Source organism: Pristiophorus japonicus, chromosome 5 (assembly GCF_044704955.1).
Source record: "Pristiophorus japonicus isolate sPriJap1 chromosome 5, sPriJap1.hap1, whole genome shotgun sequence".
In the NCBI taxonomy this organism is placed as follows: domain Eukaryota; kingdom Metazoa; phylum Chordata; class Chondrichthyes; family Pristiophoridae; genus Pristiophorus; species Pristiophorus japonicus.
In genome coordinates this window covers 47,362,223-47,382,422 of record NC_091981.1, presented here as the reverse complement: position 1 = coordinate 47,382,422, position 20,200 = coordinate 47,362,223, and the positions used below count along the sequence as shown (strand labels likewise).

Below are 20,200 nucleotides of genomic sequence, written 5' to 3'. Positions count from 1 at the left end.
AGGACCAGGGGACTTGTCTACCTCGAGTCCCATTACCCCCCTAGTGATAGTGATTGTCTCAAGGTCCTCCCTTCCCACATTCCTGTGACCAGCAATTTTTGGCATGGTTTTTGTGTCTTCCACTAGGATGCTGCTTGGAATGGAGAATCTTAGTTATGAGGACAGATTGGATAGGCTGGGTTTGTTCTCACTGCAACAGGGGAGATTGCGAGGAGACCTCATTGAGGTGTACAAAATATTGAGGGGCCTGGACATAGTGGATAGTAAGGATCTATTTCCATTGCTGGAGGGGTCTATTACGAGGGGGCATAGTTTTAAGGTGGTTGGTGGAAGGTTTAGAGGGGATTCGGGGGGGGGGGGAGCTTCTTTGCTCAGAGGGTTGTGGAGATCTGGAACTTGTTGCCTGGAAGAATGATGGATGCAGAAACCCTCACCACTTTTAAGAGATGGTTGGATGGGCACTTAAAGTGCAGTAACCTGCAGGGTTACGGACCTAGAGCTGGTAATTGGGATTAGATTGGATGACCTTTTATTGGACGGAGCAGATATAATGGTAAGTACTGCAAGGAATAGAATACGGCAGGGTGATCTCCTGGATTAGTTTCGATCGCCTGGATGGGTCGGAGAGGAATTTCCCAGATTTTTTTCTCCCTAAATTGGCCTGGGTTTTTATCTAGTTTTTGCCTCTCCCAGGAGATCACATGGCTCCGGTTGGGGTGGAGTGTAGAATGTTTCAGTATAAGAGGTGTCACAGTTGTGGTGAGGCAGATTAGTTGAGCTGGGTGCTCTTTGCCTTTCCGTCATTGTTCATAGGTTTATATGTAACATTTAGGGCTGCTGACCAAGGGCCGTGTGGCTCTTTGACGGCCGGCACGGACACGATGGGCCGGAATGGCCTCCTTCTGCACTGTAAATTTCTATGTAAATTTCTAACCAGCTTGAATAATGGCTCGAAAGATCACCTTGCATTCAAACAGCTTTCCATTCAAGGGTTATGCTCACAAATCTCTGCGGTCTTCTACAATATGTAAAGTCAAAGTTTCAATTTTTCAAAATCCTGCTGAAAAATTAACTGCTGTTGAAGTGTAATATCAAAAGCGGTCACACATTGTGGCAATATCATGCAACATTTGACAGAGCAGATATTTCAAGTTCTTCATGAATTTCAAAAGGAAGCTGTCATTGGTACTGTTTTTTTTAATCCTATAAAAGAACTTCACCATATGTCAGGACTTAGTTTTCTCATTGTATATGCTGACATTACACAATGTGCAACTGTAGATCAGCCTTCACTGTCGGGGTATAAACCAGAAACCACAATCTTCACTTCGATCAAAGCCCAGCTACACACAGCAGCACCACTGACCTTGTTGAAGTCTTCAGATGTTGCTCTCATTTCCTTCCACGTCTTATTTAGCAGCTGGATGCAGATGCAGAAAAACTCCTCAAATGATCGGTCGTGGGTGAAAAACATGGGGTGGAATTCGTTGCAGGTGTCACTCGCTGCAGGGTTATGCAAGAATTGGACATTGGGGGAAAATGGTGGGATGGGAGGAGGAGCGAGGGGAGGGATTGAGGGGAAGCGAGGGGAGGGATTTAAGAGAAAAGAGGAAGAAAACATATTATACACACAGTTCAAATATTAGGTAACAAATAACAATATACACACTCTCAAACCTTACAGCCCCAACTAAAAATATACAGTATAGCGCTGAGTGATACAGTCAAGGAAGTATCCTAGGCCCAGCCATCTTCAGCAGCTTCATCAATGACCTTCTCTCCATCATAAGATCTGAAGTGGAAATGTTCGCTGATGATTGCACAACATTCAGTTCTATTCGCAACTCCTCAGATAATGAAGCAGTCCGTGGCCACATGCAGCAAGACCTGGATAGCATTGTCCAGCATTGGAGCACATAATCTAGTGTTTTTTTAAAATCAGATTAAAAAAAATAAAGACAAATTGTAAGCCAAGCATTTGAAAATATAGAGAGCATAAAATCAACGGTAAATTTATTCAAAGCAGCTACATGTGGTGTCAGCCATGGCTTGTTGCAACATTCTCACCCGAGTCAGAAGGTTGTGGGCTCTAGTCACACTCTGAAGACTTGAGCACATAATCTAGACTGACACACCCAGTGCAGTACTGAGGGAATGCTGCACTGTCAGAGATGCTATCTTTCGGATGAGCTATTCAACCAAGGCCCTGCCTGCCCTCTCAGGTGGACGTAAAAGATCACATGGCACTATTTGTAGTAGTGGCTGGGGAATTCTCCTTAGTGCCTTAGTCAACATTTATTGCTCAACCAACATCACTAAAAACAGATTGGCTGCTGTGTTGGCTGCTGTGTTTTCTATGTTACAACAGTGATTAAACTTCAAAACTATTTCATTGGCTTCTATATAAATAGGCAATTTAAAAAAAAATATAGTTACTTTTGGGACATGGGTTGTGCAGAATGGCTACCACATTTGCCCATATAACAGTCACTGCACATCAAAAAAGTGATTCACTGAATAAAGCAGTTTGAGATGTATTGATGTGACTAGATGCTGCATAAATGCAATATCCATTTTAGTTCCAAACAATAGGAAACATTTCTTGCATGTCTCTTCTCTGCTTTAAGGGAAATAGCGAACACTTCAATCAATTTTAAACCCATACAACACAGCAATAATTCCAAGAATCAATATTGAAGCACCAGCATCCTTAAATCTCTTGAAGGTCTATAGAATGCAAAAAGCTCTCAAAGGTAACTAACAATAGTGAACTCTCCCCAAACTCAAGTTATTACCGTGTACATTTTAATCAATTGTTGGAAACAATTCTTCTAGGTGACATCTTGTTGTACTGAAGTCACATGTGGAGAACAAAATATTGGCAAAGCAAACATTTTTTTTTATACTTAAAATTGATGCTTCAGCAGTGAGATTTCAATTTGTTTAACAAGAACGATCTCATCCATCAAGAACATAGATAGCCTAACCCCACTGTCATGGAATCAATTCCTAGCATAAAACTAATGGTTTCTGAAAGACTTTCACAATGGAACATATAGCTTGAAGCCACTCATCACAATCTTGTCCAGGAAGTAATTAAGCATTGCTCGCAATACAGGCAAACTATTCAAGGCAGTAGATTTTTTTTCTTATATTTAAAAATTTTGTTTTAAATTGAATTGGTTTTGAATTTCATTCTCATTTTAAATAACTCGCAGCGACTCAATACACAAGACGGACGATTTTAAACATTGCCCGCCCAGCGGAAACCGGGCAGGCGGGCAATTAAAATGACCCATGTGACTTGCCCGCATTGACCCGCATTTTATTTACTGTTTGTGGAATTTTGCAGTACATAAATTGGCTACTGTGCTTGTTTACATATCATTTGTGACTACTGTTGAAAATAAATGTATCTGTTGTGCAGCACATTAGGATGTCTTGAGGGCATGAGGAGACATTATATAAATTCAAGTTCTTCTTTCATTAATCTAATTTAGAGAAGGCACCAGGACAACAGATATTAAATTGGAAAGATTCATACTGCAGTAGAAAATAGTTCTCTTTTAACATTGGGGCAGAATAGAGGAAATGTAATTCTGCAGATGGCTATTCCACACTTGGCCTGGGAGTGCTCGATGCTGGCACCAGATCATAAAAGGTTGGAAAATGGGTTCCATTCGCAAACATGGCCATCCTTAACCTTGATAAGCACAAGATTTAGCAAAAGTAATTAATTTTTCCTTTCAATTTAAAGACTAATGATTCATCACCTCTGCTCTATCTCTATTTCTATCACCGGTGCAAAAAATATTTGAAGCAAAGGCAGATTTTATGAATAAATGAAATTATTTAATTAGATTAAATAGAAAACTAATGAAAAAGTGCATTTTGGTGAGGGCAGTACTTTTTGTTTCCCTCTTTTCCTCAATTGGATCTTGCTGGCAACATCCATGGAAAGACTGTGACTCTCCCTCCACATTCCCCTATCCATGGGAAGTTTCTGGCCTCTTCCTCACACACAGAGGCCGGAATCTTCCCAGCCCTGCGCATGCGGGTTTGGAAGTGGGCTCGCTGTCAAAACGGCCCTGATTGACAGCAGATCGGAAGTCTGCTCTGAACCTGCCTCGTCAGTTTCTCAACTGTCGAGTTTGCCTGTGGATCGCGGACGTGACACAAAGCTGCGAGCCAGCCAATTAAGAGGCACTTTAAAGGTAATGTAAATGAATTTTACTGGGCACTTACCATTTTACCAAGTTTTTAATGAATTTGTCATCCCTCAGGTTTCACACTAGGCAAGTGGGTCGGCTTCTCAGTGACTCTCCATTGCTTTGACTAGTTGACAGCTGCAGAAGTGGTATAAAAGCTACCATTTCACAGCTGTTCACTTTCCAATCACAGAAACTGAAGTCGTCAGGATTTGGAAGACACGTTTGAGCTGCATGCAGTTTGGAAGAGTTTGCAGTGAACTCTCTATCCACTGCCACCTCCTTGGAGCAACCTCTGTCACCATTGACAGATTGCTTCTGTCATCTCAACTTCAGCTGCCACCTATTCCAGCCCTTACAAAATCTCACCTTGGTCCTCAGAATTCAACCATGATCAGCCTCAACACCATCATCACTAAACACACCAGCATCACCAACAACACCACCAACTTTATCCGCAATCACCTGATGGTGCATAGGACATGGCATTAGCACCTGACCACATTGCTGCCCGCCAGGGATGGACTCACCATGGCCACATTTACTTCACTTGATGCTGTACACTGGCTGCCACATGATCTGTCAGGTTGACACCACCCCACACCATAAAGCATCCCTGCAATGCCCAAGCCATTCTTTTCACATTCATCACCATTGTGCAGGGTACCCTTATGTCTGACCATTCACTACAACTCACTAAGCCACTTCCAAAGGTGCACACACATCTGTCCAAGAACATAAAGTGTTGAAAATAAAGATTTCAATGTTTGACAACACATTAACAGAAACGCTACATGAATATTGGCTAAAACACTCAAGTGTCCCTTGTGTTTTTGTTAGTTGGTATGCTTGCATATGCTTGAGAGTATGTGTGAGGGGTGGCTAGTGAGATGGGAAAGTGATAATATAGCTAGAGAGGGATGGGTAGAGGTGCAAGGTACGTTGGCATGAGTAAGGATGTGCAGTAGTAGGGTAGGGAAGAGATGAGGATGTGATAAGTGGCACAGCAGGATGAGGTTGAGTGTGGCTTTGTAGTAATGTTTCGTGATCTACGGAGATCACTGAAAGGTTTGTGTCACTGCAGCCAGTTCCCCCCTGCTTGTGCTTTCCTGTGCAATGTGAAACCAGGCTGCGTTGGTGTCCTGGGGAGGTCTCTTCCTCCCATTGGAAGGGAAGTGTGCTGTGACTTCCTCCATAAGCATCAGGAGGGAATTATGGGAGAGCCTGGGTGCAGCGGTGCACCTTTGTGTAGTGCGTGTCAGTGTTTGCAGCACTTCAATGCTGCAAAACACTGACAGAACTGGCAAACAAATGTTGGCCATGTTCCCTTTAAGGAAACCAGCTGATAACACGTCATCAAATGGCGACAACAGACCCGCTTCCTGTTAATTGGCCAGGATCCTCACAGGGTGGGCTTAACAAGCCTCATCAACGGAAGATTGTTGTGAGAGACGGGGGCTGGAGCCGGGAGCACCTTCCCCACATGCCACCAATGCCGGCCGCTCTGGACTCGCCATTGTTGGCAAAATCGCTGCCAAAAATTGGGTACTTGTTGTGGCAACCATATCAAAAATCAGCGATGGGTCAGAGCTAAGGCTGAAGGATTTGGAGGGTGAGGTATGGTGGGTCAAAGTGCACATTTGTCCAACTTGGTACAGCACAGCCGTGATGGCGTCCTCCAATGCCACGCTGCCGTCTGCATCAGACTCAAACCCGAACCATGATCGAGAATGTAAAAGTTAAGTGATGAAGCTATCTGGATCATGTTTTTGCTGAGTCCTGCCATACAAAATTGGCCGACTTCAAAGATGATTTTGGGGAAGGGGGGGGTCATGACCACCTCGGCCCAATGTACCCACCACCCAATGGCTCCAGCATTCATCAGCAACAACAGTCTTCGACTGGAGGCTAGTCTGAAGCCCTGATGAGCCCAGCCCATCTTTAAAACCTATGCCATTTGCAGGATGAGAGATCAAATTCACAAGCTACATTTTCTATGCATGTGAATTACTTTTTTGTAAAAATGTAGTCACTGTTGTAATGTATGAAACACGGCAATCAATTTGCACACAGCAAGGTCCCACAAACAACGAGGATAAATGACCAGATAATCTGTTTTTTGTAGTGGCATTGTTTGAGGGATAAATATTGGCCAGGACACCCATTATCCATTATGTCCACTTAAGAGGGCACCTGAGTTGGTTTAACGTCTCATCTGAAAGACGGCACCTCCGACAGTGCAGCATTCCTTCAGTACTGCACTGAAGTGTCAGCCTAAATTATGTGCTCAAGTCTCTGGAGCAGGGCTTGAATCCACAACCTACCACTCAACCAATGCTGACACTCCTTCACGTGGGCTATGGAAACTGTGATGGTTCCATATATTCTTGCTTCTCTCAGTTGAATTCTTGGTTCAATCTGCAGTCAGCTCATTGTGGACAACAGAGGTCTTCTGATAGGTACAAGGTCAACAGACAGTACCTATCATCCAATACTGGCATATCATTGCTCTGTGATGCAAACAGCACCAAGATTACTATATAAAATAGGATTTACTCTTTGATTTATCTGACATAGATATACAAGAATACTCTGTGGGTTACTACAGCTGCAGTATTAAAGATAATCTGGATACAAGCAGGAAAAAAAATAAATCTCAGTGGACAACTTGCCTCATAAATGATTGCAAAAAATGTTGATCTCAGCTGCCTAGTCAAACCTCTCTGTATCTTTCACGAATCTAAGCAGATTAAGGTCCATTATATTAATATGATTTAAATAATTTCAGAAGCTGCTGTTGCACAATATTCGTTGTTGATGTACGAAGTATTGCTGGAAACCTCAAGAGATAAATTTCCTGACCTATTTGAACAAAACGAGACGGAAATAAACATCCATTCACTGGCTGTTCATCTATCTGTCCTTTCAATGTAAAATAAATTCTCCGCATTTATACATTTACAACCATGATGGCTTGCTCGTTTCTTCACCCCAAATTTTTCCCCTCATCACCTGAAGGCACCGATGCACACTGGGAAATCAATAGCAACTTGCATTTATACAACATTTTAACATAGAAAAATATCCCAAATACCCCTTCAGACAGGCGTAATCAAAGGCCGGGCTAAAGATAATGTTAGGAAGGGTGATTAAAAGCTTAGTTAAAGATGACAGATTTTAACAAGGGCCATTTTAGAACACAGAGAGATTGCTACTGAGAATGGGAAAAGTCGAATAGTATTTAAGTTTGTTTTTTTACAGGGTGTAAGATGAATTTGAATTTGAGTACTCCTTTATAAAAGGCTGCTATCCATGTCAATCACAGCAAGCCCCTCTCAATTGAAAACTTCCCTTTCAATTAAAATATTTTTCTTTCAAGAACAGGAAACTGTTTTGGGAACGTAAAGGTATATATTACCTCATTTTATGACATGAGGAAAACATTTTTCTTCACGCAGCTAGTTATGATCTGCCTGAAAGGGTGCTGGAAGTAGATTTAATAATAACTATTAAAAGGAAAATGGATAAATATTTAAAGGGAGAACATTTGCTGGGCTATGGGGAAGGAGCAGAGAGGTGGATAGCTCTTTCAAACAGCCAGCACAGGCACAATGAGCTAAATGGCCTCCTTCTGTGGTACATTATTCTAATTTTTTTGGCACAGTGGAGGCTGTCTGATTGTTCGATTGGGGCCAATTGCAGTTTAGGCTCCATTCTCCTCTCCCTCAAGTCCTTTACAACCCTCCAATATTGCAAGGTCATTCTCCTCCAAATGCTCCTTGACTCTTTCCAATTGTCCTGAACCATGGGACGTTCCCTTCCCCTACTCAAAGATGCCAGTGTTCATAAATCCCTAGACTATTGTCTCAGTGATTCCTGACAACTCTGAATGTTTTTAAACCTTTGGATCATCCTTCCAAATATTGACTACATCACAGAACAACTTTTTTACTGATCCCTGATTTGGGATCTGTCCCAATGTTCCTCATCCCAGTGCTTGTAGGCCCTGCAATTCCCTTTCAAAGTACTGTCAGGCTTCAACTCTCCATCTCAGTACTTCCAGATCTCAGGGGCTTCCCCCAATGCTGACGAATCTGTGCCACTGATAATATGACTTGACAGAACGACTCTGTTCTTATACAACGTTGGACTCAATGCAAGCAACGCTATGTGGCATCAGCTAGTAATATAGTAAATGGAGGTGACTTTTGATTTCCTGAGAAAATACCTATTTTGTAAATAGTCTGTACTCGACACTGTGGCTGGCAGTATTGCCCCAGGCATGTTAAAATCACTTTAGTGGCAGGTTAAAAGTAATATTAATGAAAGTAAGGAAGAGAAAGATAGATATGGACTGAGATACAAACACACACACACATAAACGCAGACAAAGAGACAGACAGACGCAGACTGAGAAACACACAGACAAACAGATGCCGACTGAGAGACACACACAGAGAGACAAACAGATACAGACAGAGAAAAACAGATGCCGACTGAGAGACACACAGATAGAGGGACCAATCTTCTCTTCTTAGGCAGTCCCTCGGAGTCGAGGATGACTTGCTTCCATACGAATATGAGTTCCCAGGTGACTGATGAGACCAATGCGGAGCTTACAATCTACATCACGGTGGTTGAAGGGACGGGTGGGTGGAGTGCTTTGGTTGTCGTGCGCTCCTTCCACTGTTTGCACTTGTCTTCCACGTGGTCCTGGCGAAGAGGTGTTCGGCGCCTTCCCGGATGCTTCTCCTCCACTTTGAGCGGTCTTGGGCCAAGGATTCCCAGGAGTTGGTGGGGATGTTACACTTTTTCAAGGAGGCTTTGAGGGTGTCCTTAAAGCGTTTCCTCTGCCCAGCTGGGACTCGCTTGCCGTGTTAAGAGCTCGGAGTAGAGCACTTGTTTTGGGAGTCTAGAATCGGGCATGCAGACGATGTGGCCCATCCATTGGAGCTGATCGAGCGTGGTCAATGCTTTGATGCTGGCCTGAGCGAGAACACGGACGTTGGTGCGCCTATCCTGCCAATGGATTTGCGGGATCTTGTGGAGGCAGCGTTGGTGGTACTTCTCCAATGCTTTGATGTGCCTGCTGTACATCGTCCATGTCTCTGAAGCATATAGGAGGGCGGGTATCACTACTGTTCTGTCGAGCTTGGTGCCGGGTTTGAGATCCTTCAAACACTCTTTCTCAGGCGACTGAAGGCTGCACTGGCCCACTGAAGGCAGTGTTGGTCTTAGTCATCGATGTCTGCCCTTGTTGACAGTAGGCTCCCGCGGTATGGAAAATGCGGCATGTTGTCCAAAGTCTTGCTATGGATCTTGATAATCGGTGGGGGGGGGGGGCAGTGCTGTGTGGCGGAGGCAGGTTGGTAGAGAACCTTTGTCTTATGGATGTTTAGTGTAAGGCCCATACTCTCGTATGCCTCGGTGAAGGTGTTGACGATGGCTTGGAGTTCGACCTCCGAGTGTGCGCAAATGCAAGTGTCGTTTGCATACTGTAGTTCGATGACAGAGGATGGGATGACCTTGGATCTGGATTGGAGTGATGGAGGTTAAACAATTTCCCGTTTGTTCTGTAGATTAGCTCCACTGCAGCAGGGAAGCTTATTGAGGGCGAGATGGAGCATTGCAGCAAGGAAGACCGAGAAGAGTGTTGGTGCAATGACACAGCCTTGCTTGACCCCGGTCCACATGTGTATTGGGTCAGTCGTGGATCCATTGGTCAGGATCACGGCTTGCATGTCATCATGAAGCAGGCGGAGGATGGTGACAAACTTTTGAGAGCAGCCGAATTTGAGGAGGACACTCCATAATCACTCATGGTTGACAGTGTCGAAGGCCTTTATGAGGTCAAAGGTGGCCATGTATAGAGATTCATGCTTTTCCCTGCATTTTTCTTGAATTTGACGCACGGTGAGGATTCTATCCATTTTGCCCCTTAGTGGGCGGGATCTGCAATGCGACTCTGGGAGGAGCTCTTTAATCACTGGGCAAAGGCGATTGAGGAGGATTCTTGTGATGACTTTCCCTGTGGCAGGCAGCAGCGAAATGCCTCTGTAATTACCGCAATCGGACTTGTCGCCTTTCTTGAAGATGGGCATGATTACAGCGTCACGGAAATCCCCTGGCATGCTCTCCTCCTTCCAAATAAGAGAAATGAGTTCATGGATTAGCACCAATAGTACTTCTCCCCCATGCTTTAGTGCTTCGGCAGGGATTCCATCTGCTCCTGAGGCCTTGTTGTTCTTCTGTTGTCGGATGGCCTTTTCTACCTTATGCTGGGCTGGGGTTGTGCTGAGGTGGTGGCAGGTAGCACGCTGCGGAATGGAGTCGAGGACACTCACGTTGAAGATAGAGTCTTGGTTAAGGAGATCTTCGAAGTGCTCCTTCCAGCAGGCACTGACTGCCTCCCAGTCCTTGATGAGTACCACATTGTTCTTTTTGGCCCTCAGTGGGATAGGACCTTGGGTACTTGGGTGGTCTTGACTGCGCTAAAGAATCCACGCATACCGTAATTGTTGGCTAGTTGCTGAATCTCCTGCGCTTTCCCCATCCACCATCTGTTCCTTAGGTCGCGAGTTTTATGTTGGACCTCGGCCTTCAGACATCTGTAGAGCTGCTTTCTTGCTCTTGAGTTGTGTTGCTGCTTCCAGTATTGTGAGTAAGGAAGAGAAAGACAGACAGATATAGACTGAGACATAAACACACACACAGACAAAGAGACAGACAGACACAGACCGAGAAACACAGACAGACAAACAGATGCCGACTGAGAGAGACACAGATAGAGGGACAGATAAGAGACTGAGATACATACAGAGTATGAGAGACACACAGACATAGAGAGACAGAAGGACAAATAGAGAATGAGAGACACCCACATGCATAGAGACAGAGAAAAAACATGTAAAAATAAATGGGAATAAAACAGCTGTAGCAACACAATGCAGAATGTATGTGTTGAATAGTGACGTTTGAGTAGTGAAGAGTGGCCACGAATCCAGCACTGTACCTAGATCAGGCACTGATGGTGAAACCTTCAGCCAGTAGGGAGCCGTTGTTTGCATGATTGTAATGTTAGTGTACATTGATTAGAATCTACATCAAGCAGAGAGAAAAAGTCTGAAGCACAGACAATCTCAAAGACAAGAAAATGAAAAGCCTATTGCTTATTTAAACCAGTGCCCAAACCAATAATGCAAATAGCAGATTAAAGTCATGATCAAATTGATCAGATTAGGAGGATTTGCTAATGTCCTGACTGCTGAGCAAGAAAGCTGCACACAAGAGACAGCTGATGCTAACAAGATTTTATAATCCTATGCTCTGCATTCTAGGCTCAAAAAATGTAATGCAACAGTTCTCAACTCTACAATCGAGGATGTTAGTTGTAAAAACGTTTGCTTTGAATAAGCAAATTAATGTGGGTTTTTTAAACTAAGCAAATTGTTACTTTAAGAATAAATACTTTTTAATGTTGTTAATGGAAGAAGGGTGTGATCCTGAGCTCAGTATGACAGAACAATGGGCTGGGCAGCACTGTAGTTTTCACACACTGTAACTGCAAAAATGATGCACAATGATTTGTTTCACAACATCAGTAAAGTTACAGTGTAAATGCAGCCGGAGTCAGGGCCAGAACGACACTGTAGGGGGGCAGTTTCACATTGCTGTGCTTTGGAATCAGTTTGGCCTTGACACCCGATTTACACTCCACATGCTGGTGTGATGCCAAAACAGCTTCCAACAATGTTAAACTTCTATCCTGAATGCACGGTTAGACTGACTACATGTGCCAACTACATTGCATTCACAAACTGCCCGCAATACACCTTTTTGCAAATGTCAAAACACTGGCTGTAATCCCAGGGCTGGGTCTTTTGCAGAAGCAGATTGGGCGCTTCAATGAATCGCACCTCAATACCTATTAGAAGGTGGAGCGGCCCACAGCCACTCCGGCTGAGGTGCGTTAGGTCCTATTGGGCCAAAGAGAAAAAAATGGTCAAAAAAGTCATCACCTATGGTGTAGCAATTGTGCCTTCACAGTAAGGCAATTGATCCCAGGTTAAAGATAGAATGAACTGGCATTTATATGGCACCTTTCACGACCTCAGGACTTCCCCAAGCTCTTAGCAGCCATTTAAATATTTTCAAAGTGCAGTCACTGTTGTAATGTGGGAAACAGAACAGCCACTTTGTGCACAGCAAGCTCCCACAAACAGCAATCTGATAATGATTGCATCATCTGTTTTACAGCAATGTTGATTGAGGGATAAATATCAACGAGGACATAGGGGAGAACTTCCCTGCTCTTCTTCGAAATGGTGCCATGGGATCATTTGCGTCCCCGTACGACAGCGCCTCCGACAGTGGAACACTCCTTAGTATGGAACTGGAGTGTCAGCTTAGGTCATGTGCTCAAGTCTCTGGAGTGGGACTGAACTCTCAGAGGCAAGTGTACTACCACTGAGCCATAGCTGACATCAACCCAAGTAAAAGAAAATTACTCTAGCAAAAGCCTGGGGCATTTACTCAGCCCATAACAAAAGCTATGTCTGCTCTCAGCAGGCACAGGTCCTGTCAAGCCTGTCAGGAGGTATACTGGGGAAAGACTTCCAGCAAAGCCCAGGAAATTCCCCAGACCCACCTCCTTGATATGGGAGGGGATGGGTGGCAGATCCACCCGACACACATCTCCACCCTCAGTTGAATTTAAAAGGTCATAGCAAATGGGATCGAATCACGGCATAACTGGGTTCCATCGCAAATTCACACCCCCACAACCTTCGCCCTGAAATCAAGCTTTCAACCCTCTCTGGCGCCAAGGATTTTGGGGCCTCCATCTGCAGTCATGAATAAAAAACACGGTGAACACAAAATACAGAGCTGGCAAAAGTTACACCCGAAACACAATGTTCAGAAAAAGGGCCAGCACAGGCACGATGGGCATAATGGCCTCATTCTGTGCTGTATGGTTCTATGTCTAATAATGTCTGTCAGTAACATATTCAGAACTAAAAAGAACTTGCCGAACTCTCCTCTAACATGATCATGCAATTAGCTGCCTGATTGCTTCCATTTGTTGTCAAAGCATCAAGCACGCAATTAGAGCATATTTAACAAAAACAATGATATGATTTACGAGATATTTTAAAACTATTAAGGTAGCAATTGGTCATCAGCTATTTGCAACTGATTGCTATTTAACGGTTGCAAAGCAAAGCAATTAAAGCTCCATAGTGCCATTAAAAAAATAAAAGATTAAAAACATTCAATTCAAGGATGAGAATTAAAACTGTTGACAACATGTTCCTTGCAACAATTACTCAGCAGCATACAAGAATGAACCTTGCTCAAGTTCTTGCTAGGGTTGCCAACTCTGGTTGGATGTATTCCTGGAGTTTTGATCATGTGACTTCCTGCCTCCAACCACCAAGTTCAGGTTTAGTGCAGAGGTATAGAAACTTGGTGTACTGCTCAACCTACACCATGATTCCTCTCCCACTTCTGAATAGTTACCTCCCTCTCTGCTGCCAAAATCCTAACATACGTTGTTAGCATCTCAAGGCCTAATTTCTCCAATGCACTCCTTGCAAAAATCCTCACTTCTACCCTCCACAAGTTACAGCTCATCCAGAAGTCATGATCCACAGCCTCACTTGTCCAAAGGCCCACCTCCACTGTATCACCAACCTCGCCAAATTCCTCCTGTTCCCTTGTTCCAGTAATTTGGCTTAAAGATCTCCATCCTCGCCTTCAAATTCATCCTACCTCAACAATTCCCTCTAGCCATGCACCTCTGTGCTCATCCTCCAGTCCGCCAACATCAATTACTCATTGTTGACATCTCTGCCAGGTGCTGCTCCTTGATCCACTAACCTTACCCTCAACACTTCTGCTTTTCACAGCCCTTCCTCCTTCTAAAAACCCTTCCTTACACCCTGGTCTCCCCCATCCCCCCTCTTCCTTTTCCCCACCCAGTCAATATCCACTACCAAGTAAAGCACTTTGAGATGTCTCTACTTAGGAACATAGGAATTGCTGGTCAAAAAAAACAAGACCCATCTAGATTGCCTTCTACCATCCTTAGTAGTCGCATGATACAATGATAATAGAGTTACTGCACTAATCATAGCAATCAATCTCTATCAAGTAGGTTAACAGCATACCCAGTCATAAAGCAAGGAAAACCCCAGAAATATAGAGCTTTGGGAACCATAGCTCCAAAGTCATCTGTTCCTTCCAAGCATGCTACACTTACCACATCATGTCTCAAATTACTTAAACTGTATCCCAAAATTATATTTCCTGAAAGAAATCAATCTAATTTGCACTTGAATGATTTAATACTTTGTGCTTCCACCGTCTCCCTAGGGAGCCTGTTCCATGGATTGACCATTCGCTCACTGGAATAATTATTTTTCAGATTTGTTTTGAATTTACTTCGAGGGCAGACTGTGTCCTCTGGTTCTATTGTTCGGGACAAGGTGAAATAGTTCGACATGGTCTACGTTATCTAGCCCCTTTCAAATCCAGAAAGAGCAATCGCTTCTCAACTCTTTTCCAGTGACATGCCCAATTTACATTTATTGTTTCTCATAATCTAATCTCTCCATCCTCTCAATCATTCTGGTTGCTCTCTTCTGTATCCTTTCAATAGCTGCAATACTGTTTTCATACTGTGGTGATTAGAACTGTACACAGTATTCTAAGTGCAGTTGCACCAACGATTTATAAAATGGTAGGATTACCTCACTATTTCACCTCAATATCGACCTTTTACTACATCCCAAATATTTGATTTGCTTTACTGACTGCCAGTGAGCATTGTTGGGATCACTTCAATTTATCAACCCCCAGATCTCTTTCATTTTCCATGCACATTATTTTCTTTCCATTTAAGTAACAGTCTCTTATTGAATTTTTTGTCCCCACGTGAAGCACTTTGCATTTCTCTACAATGAATTTCACCTGCCACCTGTCTGCCCAATTCACCAGGACATTCAAATCCTCCTGTAGTTTAACTCGTTCAGCATTGGAGTTGACCATCTTCATTAGCTTTGTATCATCTGTAAATTTAGCCATTGTGCTTGTGACTCCCACCTCCAGATCATTTATGATAATATTAAACAAAAGAGGTCCTAAAACAGGTTCCTGTGGGACACCACTGATAACTCCCAGGCTGATAACAATCCCTGCACCACTACCCTCTGGGTTCTATTGGCCAACCAATTATGTATCAATTATAAAATATTTCCACTGCTTCCTGATTTCTTTACTTTTAGTACCAGTCTTTCGAGAGGAACTGTATCAAGGCCTTACTGAAATTCAAATAAACCACGTCCACTGCTTTACCCTTATCAAGCTCGTTGTCCCACCTTCAAGAAAACTAGTAAATTAGATAAGCAAGAAATCCCCTTCATGAACACATATTGGCTATCTTTTATTATTTTCTTTCTATCCAGATGCTCCATGATCTTATGTTTAGCAAAGGTTTCCATAGCATCACCCACTTGAGAAGCCTGATAGAAATGCAACTAGATGTTGCAATTTCTTTACGTTCCAGCTTTAGTTTTACAATCACTACAATAAACAGTCACTGATGTTGATGTACAAATGCTGTCCAGTACAGTGGTGCTGAACTTTTGGCCTCGGTATTTATCAGGAAGTGGGAAGGGTACAGGGGAGCACGGGGAAAACCAGGCAAGGCTGGAACGTGGAGGCCCTGCCAATCTTAACTGCATTATCATATAGTTAACACAGAGGAAGACGGCAACAAAATACAATACATTAATAATCTTGCAGAATGGGTGTGTAAATGGCAAATTAATTTTAATATAGACAAGTGTGAGGTGGTGATTTTTGGTAGAAGGAACAAGGAAGTCACACACGCTTTGGAAAATAAGAGTCTAAAGAAGAGCAAAGGGATATAGGGGTACACATTTACAAATCACGACAAGTAGCAACACAAGTTAACAAGGCTATAAAATACAAAAAGTACTGGGGTTCATAGAAACATAGAAAATAGGTGCACGAGTAGGCCATTCGGTCCTTCGAGCCTGCACCACCATTCAATATGACCATGGTTGATCATTCACCTCAGTACCCCATTCCTATTTTCTCTCCATACCCCTTGATCCCTTTAGCCATAAGGGCCACATCTAACTCCCTTTTAAATATAATCTAACGAACTGGCCTCAACAACATTCTGTGGTAGAGAATTCCACAGGTTCACAATTCTCTGAGTGAAGAAGTTTCTCCTCATCTCGGTCCTAAATGGCTTACCCCTTATCCTTAGACTGACCCCTGGTTCTGGACTTCCCCAACATCGGGAACATTCTTTCTGCATCTAACCTGTCCAATCCCATCAGAATTTTATATGATTCTATGAGATCCCCTCTCATTCTTCTAAATTCCAGTGAATATAAGCCTAGTCGATCCAGTCTTTCTTCATTTCGAGAGGAATAGAATTGAATAGCAGGGACGTTATGTCGAACTTTTATAGCGCTTTGGTTAGACCACACTTAAGAGTATTGTGCACAGTTCTAGTCACCACATTACAAAAGGATAATCAAGGCACTGGGGAGGAGCAAAAAAAGAGTTACAAGGATGATAACAAACTGAGTAGGCTGGCGCCCTTTTCTCTGGAAAAGAGAAGGCTGAGAGAATCCTAACTATGATAGAGGTCATTAAAATTATGAAGGGGTTTGATAAGGTAGATATAGAGAAGATGCTTCCCCTTGGGGGGAGGGGGGAGGGAGGAGGAGTCCAAAACTAGGTGCCATAAATAAAAGATAGTCACGAATAAATCCAATAAAGAATTCAGGAGAAACTTCTTTACCCAGAGAGTGGTTAGAATGTGGAACTTGCTACCACATGGAGCAATTGGGGAGAATAGCATAGAAGCATTTAAGGAAAGCTAGATAAGTGCACAAGGGAGAAAGAAATAGAAGGATATGCAGATAAGGTTAGATGATGTATGTTGGGATGTGGCTCATATGAAGCATAAGCACCAGCACAAACCAGTTGGGCTGAATGGCCTGTTTCTGTGCTGTAATTCTATACAATATAGGGCTGCCTCCTGCATAGCAGCTGGCCAAATTGCCAAACTGTCCGGAGGGCAGAAGGGGATAACTAGAAGCAGGAGGCCACAACCTCTACACTGGGAAGGGAGCACCAGCTCTGGGCTGCGATTGGGAGGGCTGGGGGAGGCTGGTGATCGGGGGGACTGGGAGTGAGGGGGAGAGGCTAGTGATCAGGAGCGATGGCGATCAGGAGGACTGGGGTGGGGAATGTCTAAGATTGGGAGGGCTGTGAAGAGGCTAGCGATCGGGATGGATGGCGATCGGGAGGGCTGGGGCGAGGTTTGAGATCGGGAGGGCTGGGGGGAGACTGGTGATCGGAATGGCTCAGGGAGCTTTGAGACTGAGAGAATTAGCAATCAGAAGAGTTGGGGGAGGGGTGGGGGGGGGGAGGAGGAGGGAGGCTGGTGATCGGGGTTTAAGAGAGGTTTAAGGACTTGGACGGAAGGACAAAACAATGTCTGCTCAGCTTCATCGAGGCCATGAGTTAACTAATAGCAAAACTCAGTCAATGCTGCTCCTATCCCATGAAGTATGGTTAATGTTCACTGTTCTTGATGGACTCACACATTGAGGATGTCTGCAGCTGGTGTCAACAAAGTGCATCCATTCTAGCACAAATTCCTAAAAGCTGTCAAATGATCCATTTCTCATGTTGACAGAATAAAATTCCAATGCCTCTGCACCTACACAGCACTTTTATACATCTCTCTGGACTCGGAGCATTTTTAAATTACTTATTTAAAACCTCAGCACAAGGGAAAAAGCTTTTTGCAAAGACTTAGTAAGCCTTTGATGGAAAAGCAAATAAATTAATCATGAACCCCTGGCAAATTCTCCTCCCAGTACTTTTAGGTACATTCCTACATTGCACAAATTTGTAATTTGATAAGAATGATATGCAATACTGCCACTAGTTACTCTAGTTTAGTGTTTAATATTTTTAGCATGACCGCCTCAATCCTCAAGTCACACAAAGATTTCAATTAGCGCTCTACTCTCTGAGCCTTTCTATTACCACCAAAAAAAACAAAAATATATATTTTTCCAAACACTTAGATTCTATATTAAATGTCAGCCACTGCACTCACTCATAACATCCAAATTTACTACATTGTTCAACAGTTCTTTCATTGACTCTCTCCAGTACACTGTCTTTCGAGGCAGTACAGAAATCATCTTGCTGAGAGGATGCATCAGTCGCTTCTAATGAAAGAACTTGCATTTATATAGCACCTTTCACAACCTCAGGGCGTCCCAAAGTGTTTTACAGCCAATGAAGTACTTTGAAAGTGTCGTCACTGTTGTAACGTAGGAAACTCTTTGTACATAGCAGGGTCCAACAATCCACAAAAATTAATGAGATAATGATCATATAATCTGGTTTAGGGATGTTGGTTGAGGGATAAATATTTGCCAGGACAACAGAGGGAACTGCTCTTCTTCCAAACAGTGCCATGGAATCTTTTACGTCCACCTGAGGGGGCCTTGGTTTAACCTCATTTGAAAGACCGCACCTCCGACACTGCAGCACTCCCTCAGTCCTGCAGTGGAGTGTCAGTCCTTAAATCTCTGCATTGGGGCATGAACCCACAACCTGCCAACTCAGAAGCTGACACTTAAAAATAAAAGCAGAATGTATGACTTTAAAGTGGGGACTGAATTACATCTGCCACTTTGTTCAAATTATCTTAGGCCTCTAACCCTGCTTCACCTTAAGCCTATATTTGATTTTGTTCCCCTGTGTGCCACAGGAGATTGACTAGTATATAGTGAATAGAATGTTACGGTATTACTGTATTTAATTTGTTTTGAATTATTAGCAAGAGGAGATTGGGGCATGAGTTTTCTCTTTGCGTTGCAAACAATATTTAAGTACCTGACATCTCCCAAGTACTTTATTCATTTTATTTCAGGTCATTGCAAACGGATGCATCAAGGTAAATGCAAGAAACACCAGGGTAGATCTGTGAAGTTTATTTCTCAAACTGTAAGCTTATTTATAGCAAAATAATAATTTAACTATCTGCCAAATTAGCTCATTGGCCCTTTGAATTGAACCATCTCATCTTCTACTGTTCCGGTACACAGAATGTATCAACTAGTTAGTGACTTTAGACAATGCGTGTGACGACACGAGCTCTATCCATCAAACACTTGACAGTTCCAAAGGGAGGTGACAAATTGGTAATTAAGCCCTTAGAACACTGCGGCAATATATTTGTACTACAACAAATCCAGAAATGTTCCTCCTCCTCCCACGCCTCAGATCAGCAGGTAGGTCTGGTGTTCATTCCTTGGATAATGCAGACACAGAACGGTAGAAGTTTGCAGCACAGGAGGCTGCCATTCGTCCCATCGCATCTGGGCTAGCTATTTACTGGAGCAATTGCATTGCCCTGCTCTGTCCACAAAGCCCTGTACCAATCCAAAACTAATCCCAAAGCTTCACTCTGTCCCCACAGCTCTGCATGAATCCAAAACTAATCCCACTGCCCCACTCTCTCCCCATAGACTTGTGCCAACCAAAAAAACTCCCAATTCCCCGCTCTCTCCATTTGAAACTTGTGGTTTTTTTTCTGGTTTCGTGCCTTTCCCGGGTGATTACACGGCTGCAAGCGGGCAGGGATTATGTAGGAAATGTAAATAGGCCTGCATAACCTGAGCTTTCCCCTGTCCATTTGCATGTGCACCTTGACTGCCACGCCGGACTTGAGCCATTCAATACTTCTCCACTTTTCCCCCTCTTTCCATTTCGCTTTCTCCCTCCCTGACTGTTCGCTCCTGTCATCATGCCTCCTTTCATCCCTCCTCTCTCGGATACGCCCTGCCAAATCCCTACCCCAATCCTTCATTACTCTTCGATCTTGCTACTCTCCCACCACCATCCAAGGCTTGACTCCCTCCTAG

The 20,200-nt window shown here is 43.5% G+C and overlaps 1 protein-coding gene across 8 annotated transcripts in view; it reads right to left on the bottom strand.

The window, feature by feature from the left end:
* elmo1 (engulfment and cell motility 1 (ced-12 homolog, C. elegans)) overlaps nucleotides 1-20,200 on the bottom strand; it is a 351,421-nt gene that overhangs the window by 118,288 nt on the left and 212,933 nt on the right. For all 8 annotated transcript variants that reach the window (XM_070880592.1, XM_070880596.1, XM_070880593.1 and 5 more), the window contains one exon: nucleotides 1,367-1,503. In XM_070880592.1, the coding sequence (XP_070736693.1) occupies nucleotides 1,367-1,503 (137 nt within the window). The remainder of the gene's footprint in view (nucleotides 1-1,366; nucleotides 1,504-20,200) is intronic.